The sequence below is a fragment of the Mixophyes fleayi genome, chromosome 4 (genome assembly GCF_038048845.1).
Source record: "Mixophyes fleayi isolate aMixFle1 chromosome 4, aMixFle1.hap1, whole genome shotgun sequence".
NCBI lineage: Eukaryota > Metazoa > Chordata > Amphibia > Anura > Limnodynastidae > Mixophyes > Mixophyes fleayi.
In genome coordinates this window covers 341,406,080-341,419,720 of record NC_134405.1, presented here as the reverse complement: position 1 = coordinate 341,419,720, position 13,641 = coordinate 341,406,080, and the positions used below count along the sequence as shown (strand labels likewise).

At 42.2% G+C, this 13,641-nt stretch overlaps 2 protein-coding genes across 10 annotated transcripts in view; one reads left to right on the top strand and one right to left on the bottom strand.

Moving 5' to 3' along the window:
* Nucleotides 1–13,641, top strand: part of LRTM2 (leucine rich repeat transmembrane protein 2) — a 733,960-nt gene that overhangs the window by 668,218 nt on the left and 52,101 nt on the right. The gene's annotated exons all lie outside the window — the stretch shown is intronic.
* Nucleotides 5,001–13,641, bottom strand: part of CACNA2D4 (calcium voltage-gated channel auxiliary subunit alpha2delta 4) — a 141,895-nt gene continuing 133,254 nt past the window's right edge. For 8 of the 9 annotated variants that reach the window (XM_075210732.1, XM_075210736.1, XM_075210731.1 and 5 more), the window contains 9 exons: nucleotides 11,925–11,995; nucleotides 11,596–11,671; nucleotides 11,176–11,228; nucleotides 10,664–10,719; nucleotides 10,204–10,224; nucleotides 9,771–9,888; nucleotides 7,624–7,741; nucleotides 6,571–6,648; nucleotides 5,001–5,637 (listed from right to left, as the gene is read on the bottom strand). In XM_075210732.1, the coding sequence (XP_075066833.1) occupies nucleotides 5,551–5,637; nucleotides 6,571–6,648; nucleotides 7,624–7,741; nucleotides 9,771–9,888; nucleotides 10,204–10,224; nucleotides 10,664–10,719; nucleotides 11,176–11,228; nucleotides 11,596–11,671; nucleotides 11,925–11,995 (678 nt within the window). In that variant the 3' untranslated portion in view covers nucleotides 5,001–5,550. Of the gene's footprint in view, nucleotides 5,638–6,570; nucleotides 6,649–7,623; nucleotides 7,742–9,770; nucleotides 9,889–10,203; nucleotides 10,225–10,663; nucleotides 10,720–11,175; nucleotides 11,229–11,595; nucleotides 11,672–11,924; nucleotides 11,996–13,641 lie in introns of those variants that run through there. The other variant, XM_075210739.1, reaches the window with a different exon arrangement.

The following is a 13,641-nucleotide window of genomic DNA, read 5'->3' as shown; positions in this document are numbered from 1 at the left end:
CGGAGGCAGCGGATAGGAATCAGCTGGTTGCAGACACGATGAACACAGGAGAGTTGAAGTGAGCAGGAACTCTGTAGAAGCAACGGAGGCAGCGGATAGGAATCAGCTGGTTGCAGACACGATGAACACAGGAGAGTTGAAGTGAGCAGGAACTCTGTAGAAGCAACGGAGGCAGCGGATAGGAATCAGCTAGTTGCAGACACGATGAACACAGGAGAGTTAAAGTGAGCAGGAACTCTGTAGAAGCAATGGAGGCAGCGGATAGGAATCAGCTGGTTGCAGACATGATGAACACAGGAGAGTTGAAGTGAGCAGGAACTCTGTAGAAGCAACGGAGGCAGCGGATAGGAATCAGCTGGTTGCAGACACGATGAACACAGGAGAGTTGAAGTGAGCAGGAACTCTGTAGAAGCAATGGAGGCAGCGGATAGGAATCAGCTGGTTGCAGACACGATGAACACAGGAGAGTTGAAGTGAGCAGGAACTCTGTAGAAGCAACGGAGGCAGCGGATAGGAATCAGCTGGTTGCAGACACGATGAACACAGGAGAGTTGAAGTGGTCTGGAAACCACAAACGAATTAACAGGAATCAGCAGGAGCTGAATACACGAGGAAACACAGGAACACCATCAGAGGCTCATGGGGAATGAGACTCCAAGATCAGGCAACCAGGTAATGATCACAGGTGGTTTAAATAGGGAGGGTTGCCTGATCATCCAATCAATAAAAAGCAACAGGTACTGAAGGCTTGAAAGGGCTGCACATGCGCAGACCCTCAGGATGGCGGACGGCCACGGTTCCTGAATACACGGGAAGTAGCACTCACAGTCCGGTGAGTGACAGTATGCTTATATTTTCAAGAGACTGCACCCAAGATGTAGCTTCATTTAAAATGGTTTTTTTATTCTTAATTAACATTCTAATTGAAAAACTTATATATAATATTCAACAGTAAACAGAGTATATTATACAAACTCAACTTGTTTTTGTTTTCTCTATTAACATTGGTGGTATAGCATAGATGTTCATACAATACATTACATTCTTTGTCTGTTTTGTAAATTTATAAGTTAATGTGTGTGTGTTTCTCAGCTATTGTGTGATGTAAAGGTGTGTGAATAAGCTTGTACTGTGTGGAGGGAGGGCTTAGTATAAACCAGTGCCTGTTGTGAATGGTGTGTGTGATGTGCTCTGATATTGTGTGTGGGGGATAGGGGGACACACTCAGGCTGCCTTCCAACTTAAGCATTCAGCAAAACACACATTTCAAGCTTCCACATACATTTCACAACAATACGACCTCAAATCTGAACCAAAATCAGATTCTCACACTATAACCTCCAGTTATCTCACATAGAAACTTACAGCAAATATATTATTTATCTCACACTGGAGCCATTTTGTTCAATCATAGTGATTATATTAATTTACAATGGCAGCCATATTGAAAGCATGGATTACATTGATGTCATATTAACTATCATCCTATGAACTCTCCAGCAATAAACTGCATTATTTCAAAAGTTTCACATTACAAACTACCTTCAGTCATGGCACAATCCACAATCCATTCCAAATACCATAGTAACTCCAGGACCGTCTAAACCAAAGACAAAGAATACAAACGCTATATATTACATTCAAACACCATAATCCTATTTCACTGTGTCTCATAAATCAAATGTATATATGTGTAGTACCACAATTGTACAGCATTGCTGAAGTTTGCAACAACATGACACAATGTCAGTCATCTTAACACTATATCCAGCTGTTCTGTTTAGTTATAATGCAATCTCAAATGTATACAATTCCTATTTATGAAATACAATAAATCTACACACAGTCACATATTAATCACACAATCTACATTATCAAAACTACAACATCACAATGTCTTACTCAATCTAACATTTGCAAACTTACACAAGCCTTGTCCATCAACAGAAACAGACTATGCACTCACAAACAGTGTAACAGGCTTTACCATATAACCACCAAACACTTCATATGCTAACTTTCATTATACAGTACTTACAATTGCCATACTGTACAATGGGCACTCAAAAGCAATTCCATTCCAACTCTACATATTCTGACTAAAACTCAATCTAAAACCTCTTTCCCTAGTCACGGTGGGGAGGAGAGTTGTGTGCAGGGTTTATTTTCAATGTCTACTAAATAAGAAGAATGGAATATAAAATAATAGATTGTATATAATCTTCTACATTCCCCCTATTGTCAGTTGTCTGTCGTTATATTTAAACTAACAGATATCTGTTCCCATCTCTTATCAATGTTGCTAGTGTTTGTATGCAACATGTATAAGTGTGTGTTAGAACAGGTGATCAACAAGGTACATATCGTTTTGTTTGGAATTAATTATGGGAAGGCAATTTTTAGTGCAAAATATCAATTAACAAAGGGGATTGAAGCTAAAGGATCTCTGCGTCGGCCTGGCAGGTGAAAAACCTGTGTCTTACTTTTACTGACGCCAGGAAAAAATTCACACATGTTGAGGCTAGCCCCTGTTTATATTATCCCTCTACATTTAAATCTAAGATCAGAGAGTTGTTTCTTCTTTGCTGTATCTTCTTGATGTCATCATCTTTGGAAAGTATGATGGTGGGGGTCTGGTGAGGTACAATCGCCTTTGGCATCAGGTTTAGTCTCACCTGTGTCCAGGTCCTGCTGATCTGTGTTCTTAGTGATCGTCTCATGATCTCTTGTGTCATCTGTCAGAGATATCATCTGCTACAGCTTGGCGCCATCTTAAGAACTGCACCTTGTAGGTAAGCAAAAGAAATCAATACGTTTTCTCTGCTCCTACTCATCTGTTGTCTTCTCTGTCTGGTCAGCTTGTAGAGTTCTGATATTCTGCAGTTGTCCGCTCCCTAGTTTCTATTATGGGAAAAAGAAAAAAACAACAAGCTGTTCTGGGAATACTCCCATCCGAGGGTGATTAATTGCCCCATCCCACCCTCTAGTTCAGTGTTGTGTAACCTGTGACACTTCAGGTGTTGTGAAACTGCAAGTCCCAGCATGCCTTGTCAATATATAGCAGCTTATTGCTGGAAGGGTATGCTAGTTTCACAAGACCTGGAGTGTCACAGATTAGCCAACAATGCTCTAGTTTATTATTTAATTCCAGGTGTTGCTACCATTCTGTAATTGAAAAAACATATTTTGCTATCCTTTGCGAGTATTATGGACCAAACTTCACATTTCGTCCACTAGGTGTCATCAGGGATCTATAGACTTCCTTATCTTTTTACATTACCATAAAAATTCCTTCAAAGTTTCCCTGTACCTAGGAAAATTCTAATTTTTATACCCTTTTTGCATAGTAATCATCTGCAACCCAAAGACATATAATTCTAGCCATCGTCCAATAAACATGGCCTTTCAAGCCTCTCACACACAGAAACCTCCTTTCCATACAACTTACAGTTTCCCTCATGTTCAGCTGGGAGCTAAGTCTTCTCAGGGTGGGAGCAGACAGCAAAGAGACCTCCTGCGTCTTGTGTCACATATTATCAAACCTTTCTTTGGGGTAGAGCCAACTTTCCACAGGAAGTTGCTCACAGCATGTAACCTGCTTCAAAGGCCAAAACCTGGTTCTTTAGCTACGCTGTGCGAGGAGAGTTATGTGCAGGGTCTATTTTCAATGTCTACTATGTATGAAGAATGGAATATAGAGTAAAATAATATATACCTCTGTATTTGAAAATGTCGACCATTCATTTCATGTTTGCGAAAATAGCCCAACATGCAGTGTACTTTGTATATATTATACCAAATAACCCAGATGTTGATACAAATATACCAATAAAGTGCAGTGGGCTAAAATAACAGATAGAGGCGGCCTGGCACTTCATTGGCGGGAGGCACGCCAACTCTGGTGTGGATACGCCCCTACCGTGATGTATCCACACCTTGAAGGCTGCGTCCCGCCTTGGATACTTCAGATGTTAGAGCGTATGGAGTTTTACTTACCGGGTATCCACCATTTGACAGCCCTGTCAGATCCTGATGCTGCGACGGTCACACACTTGGGGTAAATTGTCTTAAAATTGTGAACAAGTAACTCTATATTCTATAAAAAATACCATCACTTTTACTGCCAGATTATAACCAAACAGATTTCTTTTATAGAATATTGAGTCAATTTACAACTATTTAATAACTTTCAGCTCCCTCCAATTTTATAGAATTACCCCCAACATCTATATAAAAAAATAAGCTGCAATATCCCCTAGACAGATCAGAGTTGGGGAAGGAGAGAGGACAGGGTACTACAAGCATTCTAAATATCACGGTCTTACTGAGAAAGGACAGAGAGGTTCCCAGGAAAGGAATCAGCAGAGATCCTACGAGGATAAGAGGCTGGTGTTACAGACGCCCTGTGTAGGAGCTTTGTAAGTCAACTTAACCGTGAGTGAAATCAGCATTAAGTGTAGAAGATAATTTACAGCGTGAACCAACGAGGCCTTATAACAACTGAGCTACAGTAGACTCTAATCATTTCTAGGTAGTGGTTGATGTGACTGGATTGTATCACTTATTAGACTTTTATCTAGTAGCTGTGTTTTTTCAAAATATTGTTACACGTACACATTGATGTATATTACTACGTCATCCTGTGCATTTTAGCTATCCTTTATTGTATTATTGTATTTATTAAAATATTTATAGTCCTTTGCATTTAATGTTAAATAATTGCTGCTACCAGTTTTGATTCGATTCTCCTCCCAAATAAAACTCAGTGGTGATATTTGCAGTATACTTGTGTGTGTAGCTTCTATGTAAAGATCTGTGCAGGTACAAGGGCTCCCCCTGGTGGTCATTCTCCATATCTCCACAGACTTGGTGGAGGTTCCGCTGGGAAACACACACAGCAGCTTAACCATCTCATCACACCCCGCCTGGAGTGAGGAGAAAGTGGCGTCACATATATATTTATATAGTCACATCTACACTACAGAGCCTGAGTAACACCATTAGACAAAAATTCATTTATTTGCTGGAAATTTCACAAATTATAGAAATATAGAAACTGGACATTCTTGTGGGTGAGACAGAGTGTGATAAAGAGATCAGATGTCAGCCGGGATCCTGTGGACGGTCCTCTGCGGCTGCTGAGAACTAATGTGGATCATGATGTCTGTGACTGCTCATTGAACTCCCTACTCACAGAATCAATCTGTAATAATGTATCAGACAACCTCAGTGACTGGGGAAAGTGCGCCCCCTGCAGGAAAAACACTGTCACTTGCAGTTATAATGCCACTCAATGGATGACTCTTGCTTCTGTGTGAAATAAATCAAGGATAAAAGTTAATTTCCTGTAGTTGCATTAACCTGTGAAGCTACAGGCTCTGGCATGGAAAGTCTGCCGGTGCCCCCGTGAGGCCCCCCAGACCAAGTTGCATAGATAATAAGTCTCTTCCCTGTGGTTATAAGCATGGCTTGGGGGCATTAGAGAGGAAGCTGGGGCCGATGCTATGTCCAGTAATGATGGAGTCGCTGGCAGCGGCCGTAGGGATGTGGTCACCGCAGGGAGACGGCGAGAGACGCGAGGAGCAGCGTGATGGAGAAGGACAGTCCGCAGCCTCGTCCACAGTCCTGTGCGTTTTCCTGTGACAGAGGAATAATAATAATAATATACATCACAAGAGAATCGTGTCATTGTACGTACTCAATACTCCCCTCTCTGCATATGGGCGGAAATACACTATTTTTCCATGCTCTTTTTTTTAAAAAAGATTTACTCCTAGTTTGCGACCAATTCTGCATCGGTCCCTATGATTTATTTGTTCTGCATTAAAATATCTCAGCGAGGACCAAATCGCATGACTAATTTCACCATTCCTAGATTATTACTAATCTTAATTCAATTTCACTATCAAAATATTCCGGAGTCTCAGGACTGGATCATCCAGGGGGGTGGCTGAGATTTTTCCAAATACATCCATCGCCTACACACAGCGGAGGTGACTTACGAAGCATCGAGGTGCAGCGCCGGTTCCTGTTAGGGAGGTCACATGACTAGTACAGATGCGCCTCGCTGTGTGGAGCGAGATTATTACAATGAGATAAAGAGATGGAGACCCCATCTTTAGATATGCTCCTTGCTGTGCAGAGGGGCGTACGACCATATTCACTCTGCTAAAGGACCAGCTCAGAGTCTTTCACAGTGTGTAAGGCGATAGCTAGTTGCTTTTAGCTCTTATTTATTAAAGTCACTAGGAAAACCTTGTCTGTTCAAGAGATTTTCAATTTCAGTTACTGTATTAACCCCTTCCCATCGTCCTGATAGCTGTTCCATGGATCGATCACTCTGTCTAATCTTTTCCCCCCTCCTCTAATACTTCTCCTCTATTGTAAAATACCTCCTCCCTGCACTCTATAATCAATACAAAATACGATAAGAGTGTTTAATAATTAATAGTGCAATGAATGTGTTCCTCAGAGAGAGGTTCTCCAGAAACCACGCTCCTTCGCCCAATAACAAGCTGTTACCGAGAGGTTTCCTGGCACTAGTGCACCTAGGTCTGTCCCCTCACTTACCTCGGGGTGGAAGGCGTGACAAGACTGAGGGCGACGTCTCAGTTTCTGGGATCTCATCCGCTCACACTTCACAGAAGCGTTATGTGCCATGGAGTTAAGGAGACAACCAGGATAAGGGTGTTACAGACAATAGGTGGGTGATGCTGGGTGTGCGGTGAGCTGAGTGATCATTTCTATCTGACTGTCAGGGTTTGTGTCAATCTATGAACACACGGAAACACTTTCTAAACCTGCTTTGGTCATGACATGATGGGGCAGAAGTAGGACGAGATGTTATATTTAAGGCATTTGGGGCAATTGTTATTTAGGAGAGAAGAATATTATAAATATTAAGATTGTGGACTCTTAACACTTGTTTTTATAGAGATAAAATTCTGTTATTATAAGTATGTAGGTTATGCTGTGGTTCTATAGGGCACATCGTCTATGTATCGTCCCCGAGAAAGACGACTGTGACATAGGGAGGAGGCACTGTGCATGTTAGAGGTACGGTAAGAAGGTCTAGGTCAGGGTCATGGGGAGACATTGAGGAAGAAAGAAATGATACATCAGATAATGTATCACCCCCGCCCCTCACGCACACACACTGTAAATTATAATCTCATTAGAAGTGCTGTAATGAGGATTCTGTTCTTTTGTACAAGTCTTAGAAATCCAAGGAGATGTCTAATATCTGTAATAATTCACAGCATGTGCTGCACTATTCCTTATAAAGCATCAGTTTTGCTAATGAACACCAAAGTGATGACATCAGAATTAACAGATTATAAGCAGTGACATCAGAACTGGCCACTTATACAGATATTATTTACAGGAGTTTATACATTTATTAGAATGACTTATGTATTATAGGGTAACAAGTGGACCTAGAAGTATATCAGGCTGACCGTCACTGAACAATACTATCATCACCCAGCAGCCGTCACCATTATGGGACTGATGACACAGCAGTCATCACTGATCTCCCAGGTTTGTGCTGCCTCAGTATAGATATATAGACGGTGCTGCCTCCAGCATGCAGCCACGGACAAGGGGTCTGTACAGCAGGCACAGGATATATTTAACTTCTTTGGCTTGTAAGGAGACATGGGGGAAGTTGCTGCAGTCACAGAAAGAGTCACTGACCAAGAGGAGGAGATTACTCTGCAAGACCTGCTGCATCACGAACATCCTGCGGGAGAAACACAGACATGTAGAGTGACAGAGACATTAGAGAGAGGAACATACAGAGAGATATTAGAGAGGAACATACAGAGAGATATTAGAGAGAGGAACATACAGACAGATATTAGAGAGAGAGAAACCTACAGAGAGATGTTAGAGAGACATTAGAGAGAGGAACATACAGAGAGACATTAGAGAGAGGAACATACAGAGAGATATTAGAGAGAAAGAGGAACATACAGAGAGATGTTAGAGAGACGTTAGAGAGAGGAGCATACAGAGATATTATTAGAGAGAGAGGAACATACAGAGAGATATTAGAGAGAGGAGATACAGAGAGGAGCATAAAGTCATCATTATAGATATACTGATGAACAGTGTCACATGATAAGTGTTATTGATGTTTTCAAACTGTTTCATATTTAATTATCCTGGGAGTGAACCTCTCTATCACAGTTTTATTAGTTTAGCGAACACATTACAAAACCCTAATTTTGTAGTGCTCCTGACTGCCACAAGAGGGCACCAAAGAATGCTGAAACCAGGATGGAATCAAGTGCTCAGTATCTCTGCAGATATATTATTATATCATTAGGCCCACTCTGCATATGTGATTTATGATACGATATTATAATAAATATTTAATGCCATCCCAATTCATCTCACACTTATACAACTGCATTATGTCATACGGTAAGTTACAGTCTTACATTGCTCTAATTATTATTTTTAATGATATTAAAGGGCTTTCTCCTGTTCTAAATATGATGAGCTCTGCAAATGTTTGATTAACCACTTCATGACTGGATCGTCCTTCATGACAAGACCAGTGACGGAATTTTTATATTATCTTTTCCACTTGTTCTTCTGAGTATAAATCCTTAAAGGTACAATGTAGCAGCATTCAGAAATCCTTCAGCAGCTCCTTAGAGTCGCGCTACACGGGGTGTAATAGTGTCGGTGTGAGGGGAGATCTGACCTGAACCTCCCAACCCCCTGGAGGATTGATCAAGACAACCCCGAAGATGTCATCCATACCGGCCCGCTCCCTGGGCCCATGGCCGTCACTGACGGGTCCATTAACCACCTTTCTACATCATGTGAGAGCAAAGAGCGGAGAGGTACAATGTAGAAAGGCAACGGATGGTCCACAGGAGGTTACATTGATTCATTGCAACGGAGAGACCCCAGACTCTTTGATAATTGCTAAAAGGCAGAGAACTGATAAAACCTGGGGGTAAATGTATCAAGCTGAGAGTTTTCCCGCGGGTTTGAAAAGCGGAGATGTTGCCCATAGCAACCAATCAGATTCTAGCTGTCATTTTGTAGAATGTACTAAATAAATGACAGCTAGAATCTGATTGGTTTTTCAAACCCGTCGGAAAACTCTCAGCTTGATACATTTACCCCCTGGTGTCATGTGATATTATATCACCGAAAATAGTTTTGAAGCTTTATGTGGTTTTCATATATTAAATAAGTTGTATTCTTTTGACCTAATTTTTGTGTATGTTCTACTCCTGAAAATAGCATATACTGCATTCAGTATCACAGGTTACTTAATTTACTGGATGTCATTTTCTGGAACAATATAAAGATTCTAAATATCTATTTCAAACAGAAAAACATATTTATCTTGCAAATTAATAGTGTCTAACTTAGTAGCATAAATAGCTGTCTATATATCTTGCTTGTTCTTTCTTCCAGAAACACTTATTTGTTATTAATTAAAGCAGGCACCTGGCTCTCATGCCCCCCCCCCCCCCCCCCCCTCCCAGGCTATACTGACTCCAGTATGTAAATTTCCACATACAGCTGACTATAAGGTCTATAGACACTGGTTTAGTCTTAGGGCGATAACAGAACTGCTCTGGTTTTGATGACATTTGACTTGTATGAGCCACAGATTGTGATCATGTTCTTTAGATTGCTAACGCATCACAACGGCAGGACATGGGGGGAGGTGACGTAATTAGAGACCAAAATGACAGGGACAGGGAGATGAGTGTGGTTGGGTGGGTGGGCACGTGTCTCACTTTTGGCAGTGGCCGCACTGGATGAGTCCATTAGCCTCTTGGATCGAGGTGTCATGCACGAAGGCCGGGTATTCGGTGTCACATGGCTGTAGCATGTCCTGCTTCTTGTGCTTGTGAGCTGAAGGTAGAAGGAAACACGCATTGTATGAGTTACAGGTGAGACCGGAGATCTGCGACCTTCCCGTTGAGAATAGACTCTAACTCCCACCAGCATTAGCAAGCCGGGTCGCTCAGGGAGGTGACTGCGTCTGAACAGGGTGTCAGGAGCCAGAGGAGAATGAGATACAGAGGGGAGGTAAGGGAGGTAAGATAGGAGCGTGAAGCTTATGTAGAACATTAATGAGTGTGGGACAATGTCATTGGTGGACAGGTCGTGAGTGATGTCACTAATGATTTTAGTCAGTCAGGTGAGGGGTGGTCTCATCTTACTTACAGTGATGGAAAAAGGACTTTGCTGAATGTCAGGTGACAGGTCACATGATGAATGTGGTCACACGGGTGGTGAAGAATGAATGAAAGAGACGAGGAGAGACATTGTGACATCACAACTCAAGTATTACATCATAACATCAATCTGCCGAAATACTGTAGAAACAATTACACCTCTAACAAAGCCCTGACAGTGTTTAATTTTGGAACCTGGTACAGGGTTAATATTTAGGAAGAGACAAGAAGCCAGTTACCAGGACCCTGTGACACCATCACAGTTAACCACACGGTCCAATAAAACCATTAACAAATTTAGTTTCAGTTTACCATGTTCTTGAAGAAGGCAACCTGTGGCTCTCCAACTGTTAAAGAACTACAAATCCCAGCATGCCGGGCATAATGGTACTTGGAGTTCGAGAGTCACAGGTTGCCTAGGATGAATGATTGGAATCATGGTCACCTACCTTCTGCGGAGTTATCAGAGGACCAGAAAGGACACAGACTGAACTCCAGGATAAAGCTGCAAGTCAGAGGGAGAAGGTAGAGGAAGAGGCAGAGATAAGGATGTGGGAGCAGATGATGTCACGGGATATAAAAAGGAAACATATGAGATAGATCTAAGGTCAGGCGTACTTGGCATGTGCAGAAGGGTGTCCGCAGAATGGGGCCTCCAGATTTATACTGACCCATTTACCCACTACAAATACAGACATATAGGATCCTTATATATGTACAATATGTAAGTAAATCTAATAGCTTCTACACTGCTCTGTAGTAACTTTATAATGTGAGTCTGAGAAATATAACTATTTACTAATGGGTGACAAACCCCTAAGCCTTGAGTACTGCCTGGCCTCACATATCTACCCACTTGGAGACATAACGCCTACACCAATGTGCAGGTTCATAGAAGACACGTTGCTCTACCTGGACATGTTATAACGCAGTATATTCAGGTTACAGACACGATACTCACAGGACGAGGTTACTGAGGAGCCACTGGGCAGCGGAGAACAACGCAAAGATCGGCTGGAAGAGAAGAGGAGGAAGAAGACGGTGAGACCGGCCCAGTAACCTATAGATCACAGCTTTACTCTTAGATCAGATAATAAAAGCCATGACTGAGATGGGAATATTCAGGTCAGGCTCCAGTGGCGGTATATAAAGATTCCTTTATAATGTATAACCTGTATTCAGCCATGTATAAACAAAAGATTAATCCCTCAGTCACATAAGGAGATAAAACAAACAAAACTAAAAAAAGATTTTTACAGGCCCCTCTTATTACATATGAGATACATCCACCATATTGCTCTACCCTGCTGGGTATATTACATATGACTTATGGCCACCATCTTGCTATACCCTACTGTGTATAAATGTACACAGATCTTACATTGAGCAGGTTTCGGCCTCCGCTGTGATGGTGGTACGGCAGCTTACACATCGCCTGGTAATCGTAAAGTGTCACTCTGCAAATGAGAGTAGGACATAATATTAGAGAGAAGCCATTTTCATCTCTCCAGAAGAAAAGTGAATTTGATTTGAGGAGATCAGAATGGTTTTGAGGAGGTGTAATGTCATGGAAGCCTCAGGAGAGCGATGTTTCACTGGTGTTGGTAATATAAGACAAGCCAGGTAGGCCCTGTTGTTATGTCCCATATGAGACCTCCGAGGGCTCTGCTGACCCCTGGACACTGTATTTAGAAGTAGAGCGATGCTTACTGTCTGAAAATCTCCATCTGGAGAAGTTGGGTCATCAACGAACCATCGACTTCCCCGAGGAATACTCCTGTCTGCGGGGGAGAGACAGACACACCGAGAGGAGGTTTGGTGGCTTATAGGAAATATACTGTTATGTTAAATTAGTAGAAATAAAAACAGATAAAGGAAAGAGACAGAAAGATACAGAAGAGAAGAGGAATGAGAGACAGAAAGATACAGAGGAGAGGAGGAATGAGAGACAGAAAGATACAGAGGAGAGGAGGAATGAGAGACAGACAGATACAGAGGAGAGGAGGAATGAGAGACAGACAGATACAGAGGAGAGGAGGAATGAGAGACAGAAAGATACAGAGCAGAGGAGGAATGAGAGACAGACAAAGATACAGAGGAGAGGAGGAATGAGAGACAGAAAGATACAGATGAGAGGAGAATTGAGAGACAGAAAGATACAGAGCAGAGGAGGAATGAGAGACAGAAAGATACAGAGCAGAGGAGGAATGAGAGACAGAAAGATACAGAGGAGAGGAGGAATGAGAGACAGACAGATACAGAGGAGAGGAGGAATGAGAGACAGACAGATACAGAGGAGAGGAGGAATGAGAGACAGACAGACAGATACAGAAGAGAAGAGGAATGAGAGACAGAAAGATACAGAGCAGAGGAGGAATGAGAGACAGACAAAGATACAGAGGAGAGGAGGAATGAGAGACAGAAAGATACAGATGAGAGGAGAATTGAGAGACAGAAAGATACAGAGCAGAGGAGGAATGAGAGACAGAAAGATACAGAGGAGAGGAGGAATGAGAGACAGACAGACAGATACAGAAGAGAAGAGGAATGAGAGACAGAAAGATACAGAGCAGAGGAGGAATGAGAGACAGACAAAGATACAGAGGAGAGGAGGAATGAGAGACAGAAAGATACAGAGCAGAGGAGGAATGAGAGACAGAAAGATACAGATGAGAGGAGAATTGAGAGACAGAAAGATACAGATGAGAGGAGGAATGAGAGACAGACAGACAGATACAGAGGAGAGGAGGAATGAGAGACAGAAAGATACAGATGAGAGGAGGAATGAGAGACAGACAGACAGATACAGAGGAGAGGAGGAATGAGAGACAGACAGACAGATACAGAGGAGAGGAGGAATGAGAGACAGACAAAGATACAGATGAGAGGAGGAATGAGAGACAGACAGACAGATACAGAGCAGAGGAGGAATGAGAGACAGAAAGATACAGATGAGAGGAGGAATGAGAGACAGACAGACAGATACAGAGCAGAGGAGGAATGAGAGACAGAAAGATACAGAGCAGAGGAGGAATGAGAGACAGACAGATACAGAGCAGAGGAGGAATGAGAGACAGAAAGATACAGAGGAGAGGAGGAATGAGAGACAGACAGACAGATACAGAGGAGAGGAACTTGACTGTTAAACTCAACTGACGTAACACACATAGAAGAATATTTCCCCCTCGCAACATAAAATATCTCCGATTCTGATCAGCTACATACAAGATCGGCAGCATTAGAAGAGGGAGTGACTGTGAGTATTCACCTGTGGAGAGGCGTGTGTGTCTGTGGGCACAGCAGAAGGCATGTAATGGATTTTTAATATCTAACAGACCAGACTGCAGATGGTAGGTTAGTAACTCATTATATCAGAGTCCTTCATGTAACCCACTCACTGCCAGGGGACCCACTCTCCCTCTATCTC